The sequence below is a fragment of the Capsicum annuum genome, chromosome 4 (assembly GCF_002878395.1).
Source record: "Capsicum annuum cultivar UCD-10X-F1 chromosome 4, UCD10Xv1.1, whole genome shotgun sequence".
Taxonomy (NCBI): domain Eukaryota; kingdom Viridiplantae; phylum Streptophyta; class Magnoliopsida; order Solanales; family Solanaceae; genus Capsicum; species Capsicum annuum.
The window spans coordinates 78,175,854-78,192,924 of NC_061114.1; the positions used below are offsets into that span (position 1 = coordinate 78,175,854).

The following is a 17,071-nucleotide window of genomic DNA, read 5'->3' on the forward strand; positions in this document are numbered from 1 at the left end:
TTGATAATATTATTTTTGAGGAATAAATTTTAAATATAAATGGTTTCAAACTAATTTTTTTTTTCTCAAATTCAATAATAATTAATTATTAGTAGCAAAAGATAGATAACATAAGGAATTACTAACTTGAAATTACCTTTAGATTTATAATCTCATCTTATTTGGCAGAGTCTCGTTACTAACTTTGACATAATCTTTAGATTTATAATTTCACCTTATTTGGCAGAGTCTCGTGCTGATAACGTGTTATGAAATATAAAGTAAGAACAAGAATAAATAGAGAGAGAAAAGAGATGCTTCTTTATTTCTCTTGACAGATAAGAGATCCTCATAAGGATTCTTGAGGGGTTAATTACAATGAAGAAAATTCCCTTTATTTATAGGAAAAAATAACCATGAGGTTTTTAACTTTTTCATAAATAGACATATACTATATATGGTAAAGTAGATTTTCACTATATATAGTAAAGTAGAAATTCACTATATATGGTAATATATTTATAATAATTTATCATTAATTAACAATTACTTTAGCTCAAAAAAAATTAATCCAAATAATTTTTAATAAATATTACTACAATATATAAGGGAGGATCTCCCTTTTTGGCAGTCCTCACTAATTTCTTAATGCAATTAAATAGCTACACATGTTTACTTATTTTCCATACATGTTGTTACATTTGTCCTCATTTATTCTTTTATGAGATTTTTATTTGAGACTTTGTAATTGAACTATGCGTAGTACTCTTTATTTTTTATAAATCTCTTCTTATTCCTTATTAGATTGCTTGCTCTTTTTTACTTATATCTTATATTAAAAATTAATTATTTTTTTCTTATTTATTTTAGTAAATCACGAAAGATTTATAATTTTTTTTCACATTATTATTACTATTACTATTATTATTAATAATATAACTATCATTATTATTGTTGTTGTTGTTGTTATCAAGTAATTAAGTACGTATGAATAGCTAAATTAACTTTTTAAAACATAATTAATAAGAAGAATTTCATATATTATATCCTTAATATATTAAATTCTTGAGTTATTTGTCAAGTAAAAGAAACAAGTAAAAAAGAATTGAGAGGATACCCTTTTTTCTCTATTTTTTTTTTCATTTTGCTTGATCCATGTACTAAAAATAAAATTTACTTTTTGCTTATTATTTTAGCAAATAAAGAAAAAATTATTATTTTCTTTCAATATTACTCTTAGAATTAAGTAACTATACAACATAATAGTTGTCAAGCATATACTTTCAAATCATAATTATCGAGATCAATAAACCAACTTCTATTAAATAATTTTTTTTATTAATAGGAGTACTAAATCAACAAATGTAAAATAAAATGAAATGAATAGAATGCATATATTTTTTTTTTTTTACATTTTAATAAAATCTGTGCAACTTTAAAGTTACAGTCTCTTTTTCAATCAGAGCATTTATTATTTTTTAGTAATACTTATTCCCTTTTTGAGGGTGTTTGGTACAATCGTTTTTTCAATTAAAAACAGTAATTAATTTTTTTTTTAAATAAAATTAGTGTGGTTCTTACTTATTTTTATTATATTCGGTGTGTAAGTAAAGTATTATTTAAAAATTATTTTATATAATTTAGATAAGTATTACGAGAGATAGGGTATGGAGTAGCAGGGATGGGAGCTATGGTGGGTGAAGACAAGGTATTTTAAAGAGCGAAGGACTCAATGAATGTGAAATATAGAATATAATTTTTCTACTTTCATATAGTCATTTTTATAAGTCTAAAAAGACCTATTTTCTAGAGAAAATATTTTTTCCAACAATTTATCAAATATGATTTTTTTTAAACATGCTGAACACATCACTTATTTATTTTAAATTAAATTTTATGTCTATTCATATTTGGTAATTATCCTTCATACTTTTTTTTTTCTTAAATAAAGTCCTTTAAAAGTTATTCAAATATACCGAGAATACTCTATAATCATAGTAGTTTTTTAGATATGCATAATCAACGTATCACTTAATTAAATTAATTATGTAATAGAAAAATGTGATTTAAGTTATATTTTTTCTAAAATAAATTTTATATTCTTTATCATGAGTTTGTGCCCGGGCTTAGCACGGGCCTTATGCAACTAGTAACTATATATAAGAGAGGATGTTGTATTTTGGTAGTCCTCTCAAGGATATTTTTGATATTCTAATTTTTATGGTCAAATAAGGTTATTACACATAGCAAGTGGTGGTGATTTTTCTTATATATTTTCAATTTTGTCCTTATTCTTCTTGTTAAGATCATTGCACTTAAATTTTTACAATTGATTTCTTCTTGCCAATGTTTAGATTATCTTTTAATTAAAATTTCCTTCATAATCAACAATAACTTAAACTCAAAAACATTATTCAAGATAACTTAATACAAAATTAAATTTTGCAATGATTGCAACTACTACCTTATAGATTTTCTAATATTATATACAATTCTTCCAAAATATATAATACATAAAATAACTTAATAAACAATATCTTGCATTTATTATTTTTCTTGATGATTATGAAAAAAAGACAAAAGAATACTTAAAATGGGGCGAATAGGGTATTATTTTAAGAGACGTATAAAAATTATACATAATAACCAAATAGATCAAATGGAGTAATCTGTTAATGTTAGTTTAATTATCGTTTAATATTCTTATAGATCATTATTAAGTCAATTTATATAATGACTCTAAATTAAGGTTATAATTGTTAAAATATAAACTTGAAGTCATTGAAATATTTTATTTCAGATAATTCTATAAGACGAAGAATAATATGTTGCAAAACTCTTACCACTGAAATCATGAGAGAAACTAAAACTCAATAAATATAATTTATTTTTATCTATAACTAAAGAATTAAGTACCCACAAATTTATAAAAATATCAATATTTTCTATTGTGATCTTCTTTGAATCCTAATTATTACATATTTTAAATCATATTATTTTATAAAATATCGAATTACTTGTAGCATTTTGATATATTATAATACTCTGGTAATACTTGTGTCCTCGCAAATTTTTTTTTTTTAAATTATTTAATTATGTGATTAAATATTTTAATAATTATAAAACTTATCAATAAAATATATTTAATATATCATTCGATTGCATTAATTATAAAGTAAAAAATATATGATATAAATTATATTTTTAAATTTAAATTATTATATTTATATCTTAACTTTGAGCCCAAATTTAGCACGGGCATCATGAAACTAGTATAAGTAAGAAGCAAGAGTAGTAGCCAATAAGTTCTAGAGAGAGAATAAAAATAATTAAAGAAAGAATGGAAAAGATGAACAATAATCTAGGTTCAAATTATTAGGAGATCAATAAAAAAATATAATTTTTCGTGAGGAAACTATATTCAGGGCAGATAGCAAGGAGTGCCACGACATCTGATAATCTCAGTTGAACACTCTCTCTCTCTATATGAATTAGATATAAATTTAAAGCATGACATCCACGCTATCAACTAAACCATAGTGTCGATTAGTGGTGGATCTACATAGGGTCCAGGGGGTTTGAATCGAAAAATTATATTATTTTTATATGGTAAAAATTTTTTTTATGTATAAATAGTTGAGGTTGAACCTCCTTCGACTAGTCCGTATATATACTACTAAACCCCTCACTGAAAATTCTGGATCCGCCCTGGTGTGGTGTCGATGACAAAGTGTCAAATATGGTTGTGCGTTATCTCCAGTTTAAATCTAATATCTTTTTTTCGTGCAAACATAGCTAAACATGATAAATGACTAAATTATTTCAAAAAACACGGCAGTGTTAGGAAATATTTGAACCCTAAAGTTCTTCATTCTAAAGATTCAAACAACCAACGAGCCAAACCATCCCTTTGACAAGTAGATGATAGAATTATTTGTCACTTCGGTAGTCAATTTTTTAAAATCATTTATTTTTTTAAAATAAATATTTTTAACTAGTTTATGTTGGACCAATAAATTTTAGAGTTAATACATAAAAATGAATTTAAACTTGATATCAAATTATAACTTTGACCTTAAACTTTGATAGTGTACAAATAGGACCTTTAACTATTCAAAACCTGAACAAGTATGACCTTCGATGTTGCAACCCCATACGTGAGTCTCACTCGCGCCTACGTGGAAAGGTAATCTAATCGTACGGTGCCACGTCGTTAAAAAGACTGACTTGGAGAGAGGTCATATTTATGCACTGTTAAAGTTTTGCTTTTTGTGTTAAGACGCTGTCGCTTTTATTATTATTATTATTATTATTATAATTTTTTTATTTATTTCTATAGTAGCAGCACCTAATTTTTTTTTAATTTAAAAAAATTATTATTATTATTTTAATTATTTCTATAGCAGCAACACCTAGTTTTTTTAATTAAAAAAAATAGCCACTAGCAGGGATCGAATCCGCACAGTAGGCTGAAGGAAGTGCCCAAGAAAAGTAAATAACATCGTTGGGCTATCTAAGTGCCTTGTTTCATGTGGTTCAACATTAATATACGTAGATAAATATACATTTTCTATCTTATATATATACAACGTAATTTTTTTACCGAGGGTGTTCGGGTGAACCCCATGGCAGCCACGTAGGTCCTCTCCTCGTTTATTTAATAACGTTTTAATGACGTTAATTTAGTAACATTTTAATTACGTTAATTTGATAACGTTAATTTAATATACTACTACTACTACTATCCTTAATAACATTAATTTAATAACGTTTTATTAAAACTATAATTTTTTTATTATTAGTATAGTTTCATCTTTAATTTAATATTTAAATAAATAATATTTAGATATATTATATAACTTAAATTCGTCCTCTGCTTTATAATATATATACATACCCGCTAGATTTTTTCATATGAGGCTGACCTGCCTAATTAATAAATCTTCAATATTGCTCTTTTTCCGCAATGACAAAATAATAGATGTCATTTTCCTCTTTGAGCCGAAAATAATGAAAAAATAATAGTGAAGAGTCATTTAAAGGTCATATTTGTGCAGTTTTGAATAATTAAATGTCATATTTATGCACTGTCAAAGTTTAAGGTCATATTTATGTCTTATGCCCTTAGATTTTAAGCTGGACATGCCCAATTTTGCGTGTTGAACATGTGTTTTGCCACGTAGGATTGGAGGTTATATTTGTGCAGTTTTGAATAGTTAAAGATCATATTTGTGCACTGTCAAAGTTTAAGGTCAAAGTTATAATTTGATGTCAAGTTTAGGATCATTTTTATATATTAACTCTAGATTTTAAAGCACTTTTCAGCAATGATTAGTGTTTGATCAATCTTTTAAAAAAGTGTGAAGCATAAAAAATACACCTAAATTATATCCGTTTTTGAGTTTTATACCTAAACTGTTAAGTGTATTGAATTTTCTACCTAAAATAATACAAAATAATTAGCGAAACACACCTGAACTATCAGTTGCTTGAATTTCATACATGAAATTTCAGGTGTGTTGCGCTAGCAACTGATAGTTCAAGATTGTTTCGCTACTTAAAATTTTTGTGATACTTCAAGTAGGAAATTCAAACACTAATACTTTAGGTATTGAACTCAAGAAAAAAATGATATTTCAAGTATATTTTTAACCCTTAAATCTTTTAAAAGTATTTCTAAGCGTATTTTTTCAAAAAGATACTTTTTCATATTTAAAAAAAAAAATTGTTTCTAAAAAACAAATTTTATTATTTTGCAAAAGCAAAAAACTTATTTTCTTCACAAATTTTGTCAAACACCTTATTTTTTTTTTTTTTAAAAAAAACACTTTTGGGTTCAAACAGATTACTAGTCCTCTCATGTCTATGAATTAAAACATGCTATTGTTCATAGTTCATACAATGTGGCACCCGAAATCTCCTGAATCCGCCTCAAACTAATGGAAATCCAATAGTCTCCATATTGAAATTTAAGAAAATCAATTTCTTTCAAAAATTCTTTTTAGTACAATGTTTTTAATAAATATATATAAGTAAATTTTAAAGAAAAACGAGCTTCATGTCAGTACTTTAGTGGCCTAGTAAGGATTCGTTTGAGCGTAAATTTTTTTCATTTTTTTTCAAAATATTATTCCACTTTAGTAAAAATTGGGATGTTTGATCCCAGGAATTTCAAATCCAATTTCAAATTAGTTTTGAAATTTGTTTTCACTTTTTCCAACTTTAATTTCAACTTTGTTTATTACTATAAATGACCCCATTTTTTTTAATTTTTACAAAAACGCCCTATTAATTTCATTCAACAACCGGAGTTAAATGTCTAACTATTACATTGCATACTTCTTTCTACTTTCATCGATAAAAGACCTCAAAATTGAAGATAACTTTAATTATTTTTTCTTCTTCTTCAAAATTCCTCATGATACAACGAAACTTTGATCCGTCCATTTTTGCGGCTCTTAATGCAACACCAATAATAAAGACAATATTATTGTCTCCTCTCACATTTAGTTGTATCTTATAGGTAAATTAGTTAAATTGAGTGATTTTGATAGTTTTTAAAAATTGGGCGTATAAAATTATATTTAAAAAAGGTCTTTTCAAATGTTTAATAAAAGATTTCAAAAAGACATGACTAAACACAATTCCAACTTCAACTTTAAAATTTTTTAATTTTCATGATCAATTATCTACAACATCTTTAAGAAAAAATAAATTCCAAGTAATAACTTTAGTGGCTTAGTGATTAAGCCGATCTCAAAGCATGAGCATCCCGTGCAATGCTTTAGTCTCCAAAAAGTGAGTATATGCCTTAATTAATTTTTGTTATCTTCCCTATTCGACTGAATATATATCTTGTTGTGCTTCTCACTTTCCATGTGTCATGCACGTAGTAATGTATCACTAGAAGCAGCATCTGATGCGAAAATTGACATTACAACGAGAGTTTAATTACCATGAAGTCATCATGGAAAAAGTTTTTTTAAGCAATTAAATTCACATAGAATAATTATAGCAAATTCTCTATGATGAATAGTAGTAATCAATAACTTTTTTTCTTAAAATAAAACAATAATTAACCACCTGTAACATGTTACCCTATACTTTTCAAGTAAACAAATTTCTTAAGAGCTGTGATATAACTTAAATATGACTTAATCTTTATTATTTTTCTTATATACCGCTTATTTTTACAAGAATTAGGGATGATCCACTGGAAAATAAAGCTCTTCAACATCAACCCCACAAGAGAGAAAAATAAAACATTTTAGCACCTGTTTTTAGAGTTTCCCCTTCATGACATATATATTATTAAATCTTAAAATTACCTGAGGTTGTTTTTCCATGGCGTCCTCAGCCACCTCAGTTCCCTTGGTTGACTTCAGGTACCTCTCAATCAGGCCTTGCATGCTTCTTTCAATCATAAAACACAAAAATGAAGGAAAAAAAAACTTAAAAACTAAAGGATAAAAGATACTTTCTTCATCCCAATTTATATGAGTTGTTTTGATTCGACACTAAACTTAAGAAAGAATGACTTTTGAAACTTGTGGTCTATAATAATTCATAGATATTTGTGTAACTATAAATTATTTCATTAAGAGTAAAATAGATATTTTAAATTAAATTGTTATTAAATGTAGAAATATTTCATTATTTTTATACTCAAAAAGAAAAATGAATTATATAAATTGCGAAATAGAGTAACATTTTAAGATAAATGTAGAAATAACAGAAGTGCAAACTAATAAATTAATACTTCCAGTATCATGTTATGCATGCATAAAATAACATAATACTGAGATAGACAGGATTTTAGGCGGACAAATACGTTGAAAATGATTTGCGACGCCCGACGTGCCCTTTTTTCCTTTCTTTAATGAATTTTCGATAAAACATCTGTTGGAAATTTTGCATTTTTGCAATTATATTTTATTATTTTAATATCTTAATTTCGTGTTTCACTGTGAAATTACAGAAGAAAGAATTTAAGCATCCGTGGACTTGTCAAATCTTGACACACTTAAATTGTCAACTTGTAAGTAGTACACTAAAGGGGAATATCGATGCTAGTACGACCTAATATTATGAAAAATAAAAATATTTTCAAAATAAAAAATATCAGAACAAAAATATTTAGTTTAATTTTGATTCAAATAAATTTATAATTTATTAATGTTTTATTTAAATGGGGTACTTTCAATTATCATGAGGATCGGAGTATATAGCAAGGGAAAGATGTTTTACTGTTGATTCTTTCCTACGAGTGAAAAGTTCAATTTATTATATTTTTCATTTAATTTTATAATATATTATTCTCCAGTTTTTTTATAAAAAAATTCATTTTTTATTTTTTAAATAATTACAATTTTCAGATTTTATTTTATGAAGATCCTATACTTTGAAACCTATAGTTGTGGACTCAAATATGCTAATGCACACTTGTTTCTTTCAAATACAATTCTCTAATATATATGAAAGAGTGAAAAACTTTGCATCTCAATATTTAGTCAACCTACATCATATAAATTTAAATGAAAAAAATATATTTTTAATTAAAGTACATGATATAAATCTAAATGAAAGAAGTACGTATGTATTTCCGCTCTAGATTTTTTTAATGCCATCTTAATTATAAAAATAAAATAAACCGTCATAAATTTGTATCCTTTTAATGTTAATAAATTTTATCAATATATACTTGATATAAATTATGTTTACTCCACGCGAAGGTAAAACCTGTTAGCAGTTTATGCCAACATAATAAATATTATTTTATTTTTTTACTTATTCCCTATTGACTTGATATGGATCCAAAAAATATGTATTAAATTTATTTTATTAAATTAATTTTACAATAAATTTAAAAAATCTAAATTCAATATGATATTAGATAATTTTTTTTAATTTGCTAAAATAAATAAATATAAATAAAATTTTATTTGTAGTATAACATCTAAATAAAAATAAATATATAACCTTGGTTTAGTTTTAAAATATAATTATAGTTACTTAATAAATCGTGTTTTTGTAAAATTACTTGATCATTTTTTAGTCATAGATTTGGAAAAACTCAACGGGCGCCATTGCATTCAATGACACTTCATTAGGGGCATGGGTAGTAATTTGATGGAAATGATGGGCATTTCATTAGGGCACAATTTGTTATTTGATGGGAAAGAATGGATTTTTTTTTTTAAAAGCTGTTGTATAAGTTCAAATAAAGAAAACAAATACAACTTAATTTAACCAATCTTATTTTGTAAATTATATAAAAAAGATCACAATATCTTTAATCTTTTCTACAATGACATTAAGCTACCATGTTGAAGCTCTCTCTTTTATTATATAAAAAGTTGATTTTGGGACGAAACTTATGATAAAATATTTATATACATGCATATGTTAAGTTGGGCTAAATGCATAAAGAAAGCTAATTCAAAATTTAGAAACTAGAGACGGTGAGTTTAAAAGCGAATTCAATTTATACTACAGTAGTTGCACACCATTTATATTTATATATGGATTTAAGTTCAATGCAGAAAAGATGCAAAACATATTTATACAACTAAGTTTTAAATAATGTGATTATTATACATACTACATTGTAAATGATAACTTAATAATTACTACTATAAAATAATGAAGTATCTAACTTGTTATCGGTGACTAAACTATATTTGTACGTAAAAAAAATGTTTTTAGCTCGTAAGCATACATGATACCTTAAAAATCATGTCTAGGAACACATACAGAGGGGAGGAGGGATTTACCCTTTAGTGGCGAGTTCATAGAGCTTTCCGTGGGCGGAGAAAATGAAAAGGCCAATTTCAGCATCGCACAAGACGGACAGCTCCTTCGCCTTCTTAAGAAGCCCTGCTCGGCGTTTACAGAAGGTCACCTGTCGATGAACCGGGTTCTCTATCCTCTTCATTTGAACCTTTCCACGAGCCATTTCTTTCTTCAACTACAAATTAGTATCTCAAGATTTCCGTCAAAGTTTTTTTTTTTCTTTTTCTAATTGAGTGTTGGCTGCTCTTTTGCAGACAACCTCCCACTAGTTTGAACTAGCTTCGAGGTTGTTGCACTACTCTCCTTGTTCACTACTTAGTTCAGTTGCTTAGCACAACTTCATTCCCCTTCTCTCATGCTTTCTTCCCTTTTATACTTCCAATTTTGATTCTTCTCGATCTCCCACTGTTTTCCACGCACTTCCTATTAAACAAAAGACCCCGCAGTTGGCATCCAGTACCTTTCCACGTCACGAGGAATCTTAGCTAAATTTCTGTATGCTACTATAGTACCAAGTACTATTGTAAATATTCTTTTCATAGTGCATACCTAAGCTATGTCGTCGTCAAGTGGCTTATCGAAACCTGGTGAATCTAGATGCAATTAATGTTGGATTTGAAATTGAGAGCCTTCGTACAGAACTATTAATTACAAATTATTGTGGTGATAATTTAGAAGGCACATAAAATAATATAAAAAACATTTAATATTATTATATATTTGGGTAATTGACATATATATAAAATTTAATATTAAGAGTATAAAAATTAATGAGAGAAAAAATCTCCTCCTAAATAAAATTTTTAAATGACCAAATTGTGAATGCTATTATGTTAAAGGATAAGAAGAAGGATGCTTAATTTATGGAGGTACAAAACTTTTTCACCAAAAAAGAGATTACTCAAATGTGGAAGCATTTTTTTTATTTACATTTTAGGAAAAGTAAAAATAATAATGATATAACTTTTAGAGTTTAACTTTTGTGCACTGTTAGTATACAAAATATTCTACACTATCAAATGAACTTGACCTGCTATTGCAGGTTACCTAATTTTTACATAAAACTTTTAAAAGAAAAACTAGGATAACCTGCAATAGTAGGTCAAGTTTACTTGATAGTGTTTGTACATTGAGTGCACAAAACTTAAATTCTTACTTTTATTTTCATTTTGAAAAAAAAATAAAACTCAAGTTTGATAAGAAAACTAGTGCAAAAATCCTAACAAATTTCTCTTTTTTTGACTTGATTATCTTGACATAATTTGATCCATCTTCTTCATATACATGATCTTCGTTCATCACATAAGCTTCATCACTAATGCTTGTCATGGTTAAAAATAAAGCTTTTTTGGGCTAAAAGTATATGGGTCTTTTTAGGTTAAAAATATTGGAGTTCTTTGCAGGGTTAAAAGCGAGCTTTGTTTTTAAAGATGTAACAATAGGATTATTGAAAATATTTTTCACAATTATCTCCACATGTAAACTTTTCTTGATTTTTTTTGGACAAAAAGATAACCTTTATTATTTTCAAATTGGTTGCAACTTTGATCTTAACTTGTCCTCAATTTGAACTATCGGACTATTGAACCATAAACTTTGATATCACTTGTTGGATTTGAACCGAGAGAGCGTTATGCAGAAGCTATTACAAACCATTGTGCTGATAATTCAGATGTAACGATCAACTTTTTGATGAAATATGTGAAATATGTCTTATTTGATTGTTTTAACCCTCTTTGTAGTTGCATTATGGTATTTTTGGGGTGTGGGGGTTATTGACACAGTTTCCGATGTATTTTGGTACCATTTATGCTATATTGTGATTTTCGATGGCTTTAAGAGTCTTATTTTGGACTTATATGGATATCTTTTGATCTATGCGATGAATGAATGAACGGAATGCGCCAACAATTTTTGAATATCGATTTTAGGCTAGGTAAACCTTTGATTTAGGTCCAGGTGCACCCGAGCTCATTTTGACCTATTGATCAAAAAGTTGAAAAATTAGAAATATAGTGTGGGACCCACATTTGATCTAAATGACCTCATATGAAAATCCGACTTCACCAGCAGATATGAAATATCAATTTTAGGGTGGTAACATATTTGGTGTGATTTTACGGCTTTTAAATCTTATTTCGTCCCTTGATTTGGAAAATTATATTTCGAATTCGGGGGTCAACTTTGTGAAAATGACTTTTTTTTTAAATATGATATTGCCACAGAGTTCGGAGTATAGAATTTTGTGTGGTTACATAGTTCATTTGCAATATCGGACTCTGATGAGTGATGATTTTACCACTCATTCTCACTTAATATTTGTGCACATTACTTTATTTTGAATGTATGAATGAGACATATTGATGATAAAATGCACTAATATCCACTCTTTGCAGGCATAAAGTTGAGGAGATCAAAAGATATGGATTGGAGCGTAAACTGATCAAAAGGGATCAAGAAAAGTGCAGTTGAAGACTTGGAGCAGAAAGACCTCAGGTACTGCGGTCGCGGTCTGCTGGCTGTGATCATGGCAGTCAAGAAAAATTTATTCAACCGCGATCGTGAAAGTTAACCGTGGTCTCATAACCACGGTCGTAGCCAGACCCGCGCGATTGCGGCTAAGCGAAAGAAATCAGCCCAAGGGCAAAACTGAAAATGTATATGGCTGATCCCAATTTTGACAAAAAGACTCAAGCCTTATCATCATGTATCATATTTTATCTTTCCTAATTTTTAGGTTTAGTTCTTGAGTTCATAGCCTCTATCTTTGGAGAAGAAAATATTGTATAATTTTCGTGTGAAGAATACATTGGAGACTTTCTAAGTGAAAGATTAGCTCACTTCCATTGTTGATTTACGGGAGTGCCAAGTTTGAAGTAACATTCACTTAAGCTTCAATAAATCATTTCAATGGAGATTATGGGTATATCTAAGCTTATTTATCTTATGTGTATCTAGATCTCCCTCTTGGGGTTATGTGTAAATAGGGGTTAAAGTGTGTGGATTTTTATTGATTAGTTTTTATTTAGTAGTTCATGTTTATGGGTTTTATCATTGCTATGCTAACTTGGTTGGGGTTTGATGGGTGAAAGCTCCAAATACCCACATGGGTATGATGAGTGAAAGCTCCATGCTTTAGAAAATCCAAAGCCATCTTCGAAAGAAGGGTTTTGAGTGAAGTTTAAGAATCCATACCATCCTTGAAAGAGGGATGTGGAGACTAAAACAATGATAGACAATTATGTGTGTAGTTTGCTAAATTTTTACTATCTTAGACATAAAGATGAATGTGAGGTTGACTATACCATGGGTATCACCCTAGAAATAGGGATGCCTAGATTGAGGTTATGGTTACCAATTGTTGAACACACCTATTAGGTATTTGAAAGAATCAAAGGGTGAAAATTTGGTGTTTTGTTGAAAGACTAGCATCAAAATCTATAACCAAACCTACCCATATTTGACTTACTAAATTGGTCTTGATTGCTAACACCCACATATCACTCTCTTAGTAGTGCATAATCCCAAGATCCGTGTATACCTGTTAAAACTCTAATTATTCGTAGCCCCAAATTTATACTAGAAAAACCTAAAAAAAATATTAGTGCAGATACCTATCTCTCCCTATCTTTTCCTTCTTGTAACATTGGTTTGGATTTAACTTGTATCTATTATTTCAAAGTAACATGATTGCCACTCATATTGTTCCTCGTGGATTAGACGCCAACTCTAAAGTTGAGTAAATATATTAATGACGATAGCATTACACTTAAATTAACGTGTAAGTTAAGCGTTATCAGACTTCGAACGAATCTCGGGCACCCCATCGAAGTTCGAGTTGGACTTAAAGATATAAAAATCTAGTGCAATTCCAGTTTTTTGTGTATAACAATGGCTTTGCCCCTTTTTTTTTGCCCATTTTGCTGATTTCATCTTGCCTCTCGAGAGTTAAACACTAAAATAGTGTGAGGGCTTAAAAGTGAAGCTTGTGGGATCTTGGAAGCTACATTAACATCTATTTTTTGATTCTATTATGGATTTAAGGTACGAATTCACCATTTTCTTAGTAATTTCTTGTTTAATTTCTCAAAACTCCAAAAATCTTAGGTCTTGATTTTAAATTCCAATTTCACTTCTTTTCACTTGAATAGTATTTTTATCTTATAATTACTAATTTTTCATCAATTTAACCTTCAAATCTACTCTGATTCTTGATTTTGATTCAGATTTCAAAGATTTTACCCGGTAAAGCTTAAAATGATTTTTCTTTAATTTGGACCTTATTTTTACTCAATTTGACTTGAGTTTTTAGATGTAGATTCTTAAAAATATGAAAAACACATTTTTGAAGTAAAATTATAATTTTGCTCATCTTTTTCGAAAATCCATTTTGGAAGTTCGTTTTGACATTGGACCAAAAGTAGTCATTATGGATGTCATTAATTTTATTTTAACGATTAGATTCCATATTTTATGTTTTTAGAGGATTTTAAAATCGTTCGTGAAAAGTAAGGTCATGGGTTCGAAGTGTAGCAGATCAGTTTTGACTTTTGAGGTATGTTATGACTTAACTCTTTCTGACTGGGATGAGGGTAGTAAATGATGATACAAAAATGTATGTTAAGGGTGATAACAAATCATGAAAAATGTCTATCTATGTTTTGTGTCCTGTAGGGGCCTATATGTGATGTAATTATCAAAATTGAGTTATTATGTGATATGAATGACTGTGTGGGGTCATATGTGATATTGATAGCCTTGAATACAAGTGAATAATTATATTGTGTTGTTAAAATGCTTAGTATGGTACCACTTATGTATTGTGATTGTATTCATACTTTATTAACATATGAGACATGTGGAAATTCATGGATGAAACAAAAATAATGAGTGGGTATCAGCTCACATGGTTGTGAAAATATATCATTGTGGTTGGTGTAGCAATATATCATGTGGTTGGTTATGAAAATAATCATTGTGATTGGTTGTGAGCATTACATCCTCATATCATACTCATTCATAAAATATTGGTACCACTGTGGCAACACCTGAGTAATACTAACAACACCTTCTTAAAAATCCTCCCCAAGGAATGTGGCAGGGAAGAAATATTGTAATACCTTATAAAATCCTTTTTGAAGGATGTGCCAAAAAGGAAATATGAGATATGTGGATTGTATACAGGTTGACGAACCCTCCATGGGTGTTGCGTTGAAAGGCTTGCCTCCGTAGGTGTATACGGAGATTGTGCGATGTTCCTAGAGGTTGTGCGACGACCTCATGCATCATCGTATCATATACATTGCACTTACTTTATTGTGTTTATGTTGTGTTGTGTTGTATTTCCATATTGACTTGTCATTTATGTATATGTCTTACCTTCCTTTGCTTGCATTTGATGATCTTGTATCTACATGTTCTCCCTTGTTCTACCTATATATGACATAATGCATACTCTTGTTCTATCTTTATGTGTTGTTGTAATAAATGTGATATATTAGAACTGCTACTGTATGTGGTGTGGGCTATCTTTGTGGGATATTTTTTTTATTGCAGGTGACGTTCCCTTAGTGTGCATTTTGTATGCTTTATTTTCTACTTTTCTCGATTGGCCTATGATACCTACCGAGTACAAGTGGACCGTACACATGCCTATTGCGCCCTTTCGGTGCAGGTCCTAGCTCGAGTGCGCCTCAACTTGCTTGACTCGGACGATTGTTGGAGCTTTCAAGATAGCAATTGGACACATGTTTTCTGAGTTTACCTCTATCTTTATGTATTAGTTATGTATTTAATAGTATTTGGAGACAAATATTTTAATTTGTGGTTATATTTCTGATGTATTTGACTCTGGAATTGCATTAGTAGTTCTTACACTGTTGACACTAGGTTTTGAGAGTTATGACTGCATGTGTTGATTTTATTCTTTCTGCTTTTATTATATCTTTGTGGTTTGACTTTGTTCTAGAAGCCTTATCTTAGGAGCATTTCTGTTTTTTCCAGTGTGTATCAGTTTGGGTGAAAGGATTACTTGTCAAGGTTCACTGCGACAAGTTCTATTATGGCTTATCAATTTTTGGGTCGTGACATCAGAAGACATATAAAATAACACTAAGAAATTTAATATTATTATATAATTTGACAAATTGACCTACATATAAAACCTAATATTAAAAGTATAAGAACTAATGAGAGAGAAAAACTCTCCCTAAACAAGACTCTTAAATGACTACATTGTGGATGCTATTATGTTCTGGAATAAGAAGAAGGATACTTAATTTTAGAGGTGCAAAACCTTTTCTCTAAGAAAGAGGTTATCCAAATATGGAAGATTTTTATATTTTTCTTTTACGAAAAGTAAAAGTAATTATGGTATTACTGTTATTTTACTTTCATAAAAAAGTAAAACTCAAGTTTGATAAGAAAATCATTGCAAAAATCCTAACAATTAATTTTTGAAAAAAATTTAGTCCAACTATTTTTCAAGAACCTGGTCCTTAGCAGTTTTTAACTGGAGTTATAAAGTTGTACAATTAATTATGTAGAGAATCTCATCTCTCAAGGAGTAACAATCACAATTCATATCCACCATCTTAAACAAAATATGAAATTACAACTCAAAAATCAAAACCTTAACTTCCACACTAAAACCAAGTAGTAAACTGTAACTATTTCAATTACCAACTCACCAAGAACCCAAACCTTCCTCTTGTTACAAAACCTCACCACTCAAACTTCAAACCTAACACAACTACTTAAACCTATCACTGATTGCTTGACTCTAAACAAGAACAAAACTCGAAGAAAAACACTCTATGTAAAAAAAACCCATCTGGAAACTGCCTAAAATGAATGACTTTAAAAGAATTAGTTGTGATCTTCTACTGCTAAGAGTAATGTCTTCTCTTGCAATAGTTGAGTCACAATCCTGCTCCTCTTATCCTTATATTGATGCTCAAGAGTTGTCCTTATCAGGTGAGAAGTTGATTTAATTAATTCCTTTCTTGTTTAAAAAGGACACATAGTTGACTTTCTCATTTTCCTCGATATATTTGGACCAAAAGCAACATGTATATCATAACTGGACTTATATTAAAAATAAGATTTTTCTACATTGAAACTCAAAAAATCAAAGAGTCTCAATTTTTTCTCTCTTTGATGATGGCGAACAATATCCATTTTTGCGTAAGTCTTCAACTAAACTCAATTGCATATCCCTGAAACTGCAACTGATTGTATATATGTATACTTTTTCCCCTTTTAATATCATTAAAAAAATAAAGTAGAAGCAATACATAGC

General features: G+C 28.6%; 1 protein-coding gene across 2 annotated transcripts in view; it reads right to left on the reverse strand.

The window, feature by feature from the left end:
* LOC107867849 (agamous-like MADS-box protein AGL12) overlaps window positions 1-10,213 on the reverse strand; it is a 79,387-nt gene extending 69,174 nt beyond the window's left edge. Inside the window, exons 1-2 of one of the 2 annotated variants that reach the window (XM_016714302.2) lie at window positions 9,753-10,213; window positions 7,308-7,392 (exon numbers count right to left, since the gene is read on the reverse strand). In XM_016714302.2, coding sequence (XP_016569788.1) covers window positions 7,308-7,392; window positions 9,753-9,934 — 267 coding nt within the window. In that variant the 5' untranslated portion in view covers window positions 9,935-10,213. The remainder of the gene's footprint in view (window positions 1-7,307; window positions 7,393-9,752) is intronic. The other variant, XM_016714303.2, reaches the window with a different exon arrangement.
* Window positions 10,214-17,071: the final 6,858 nt, after the last annotated feature.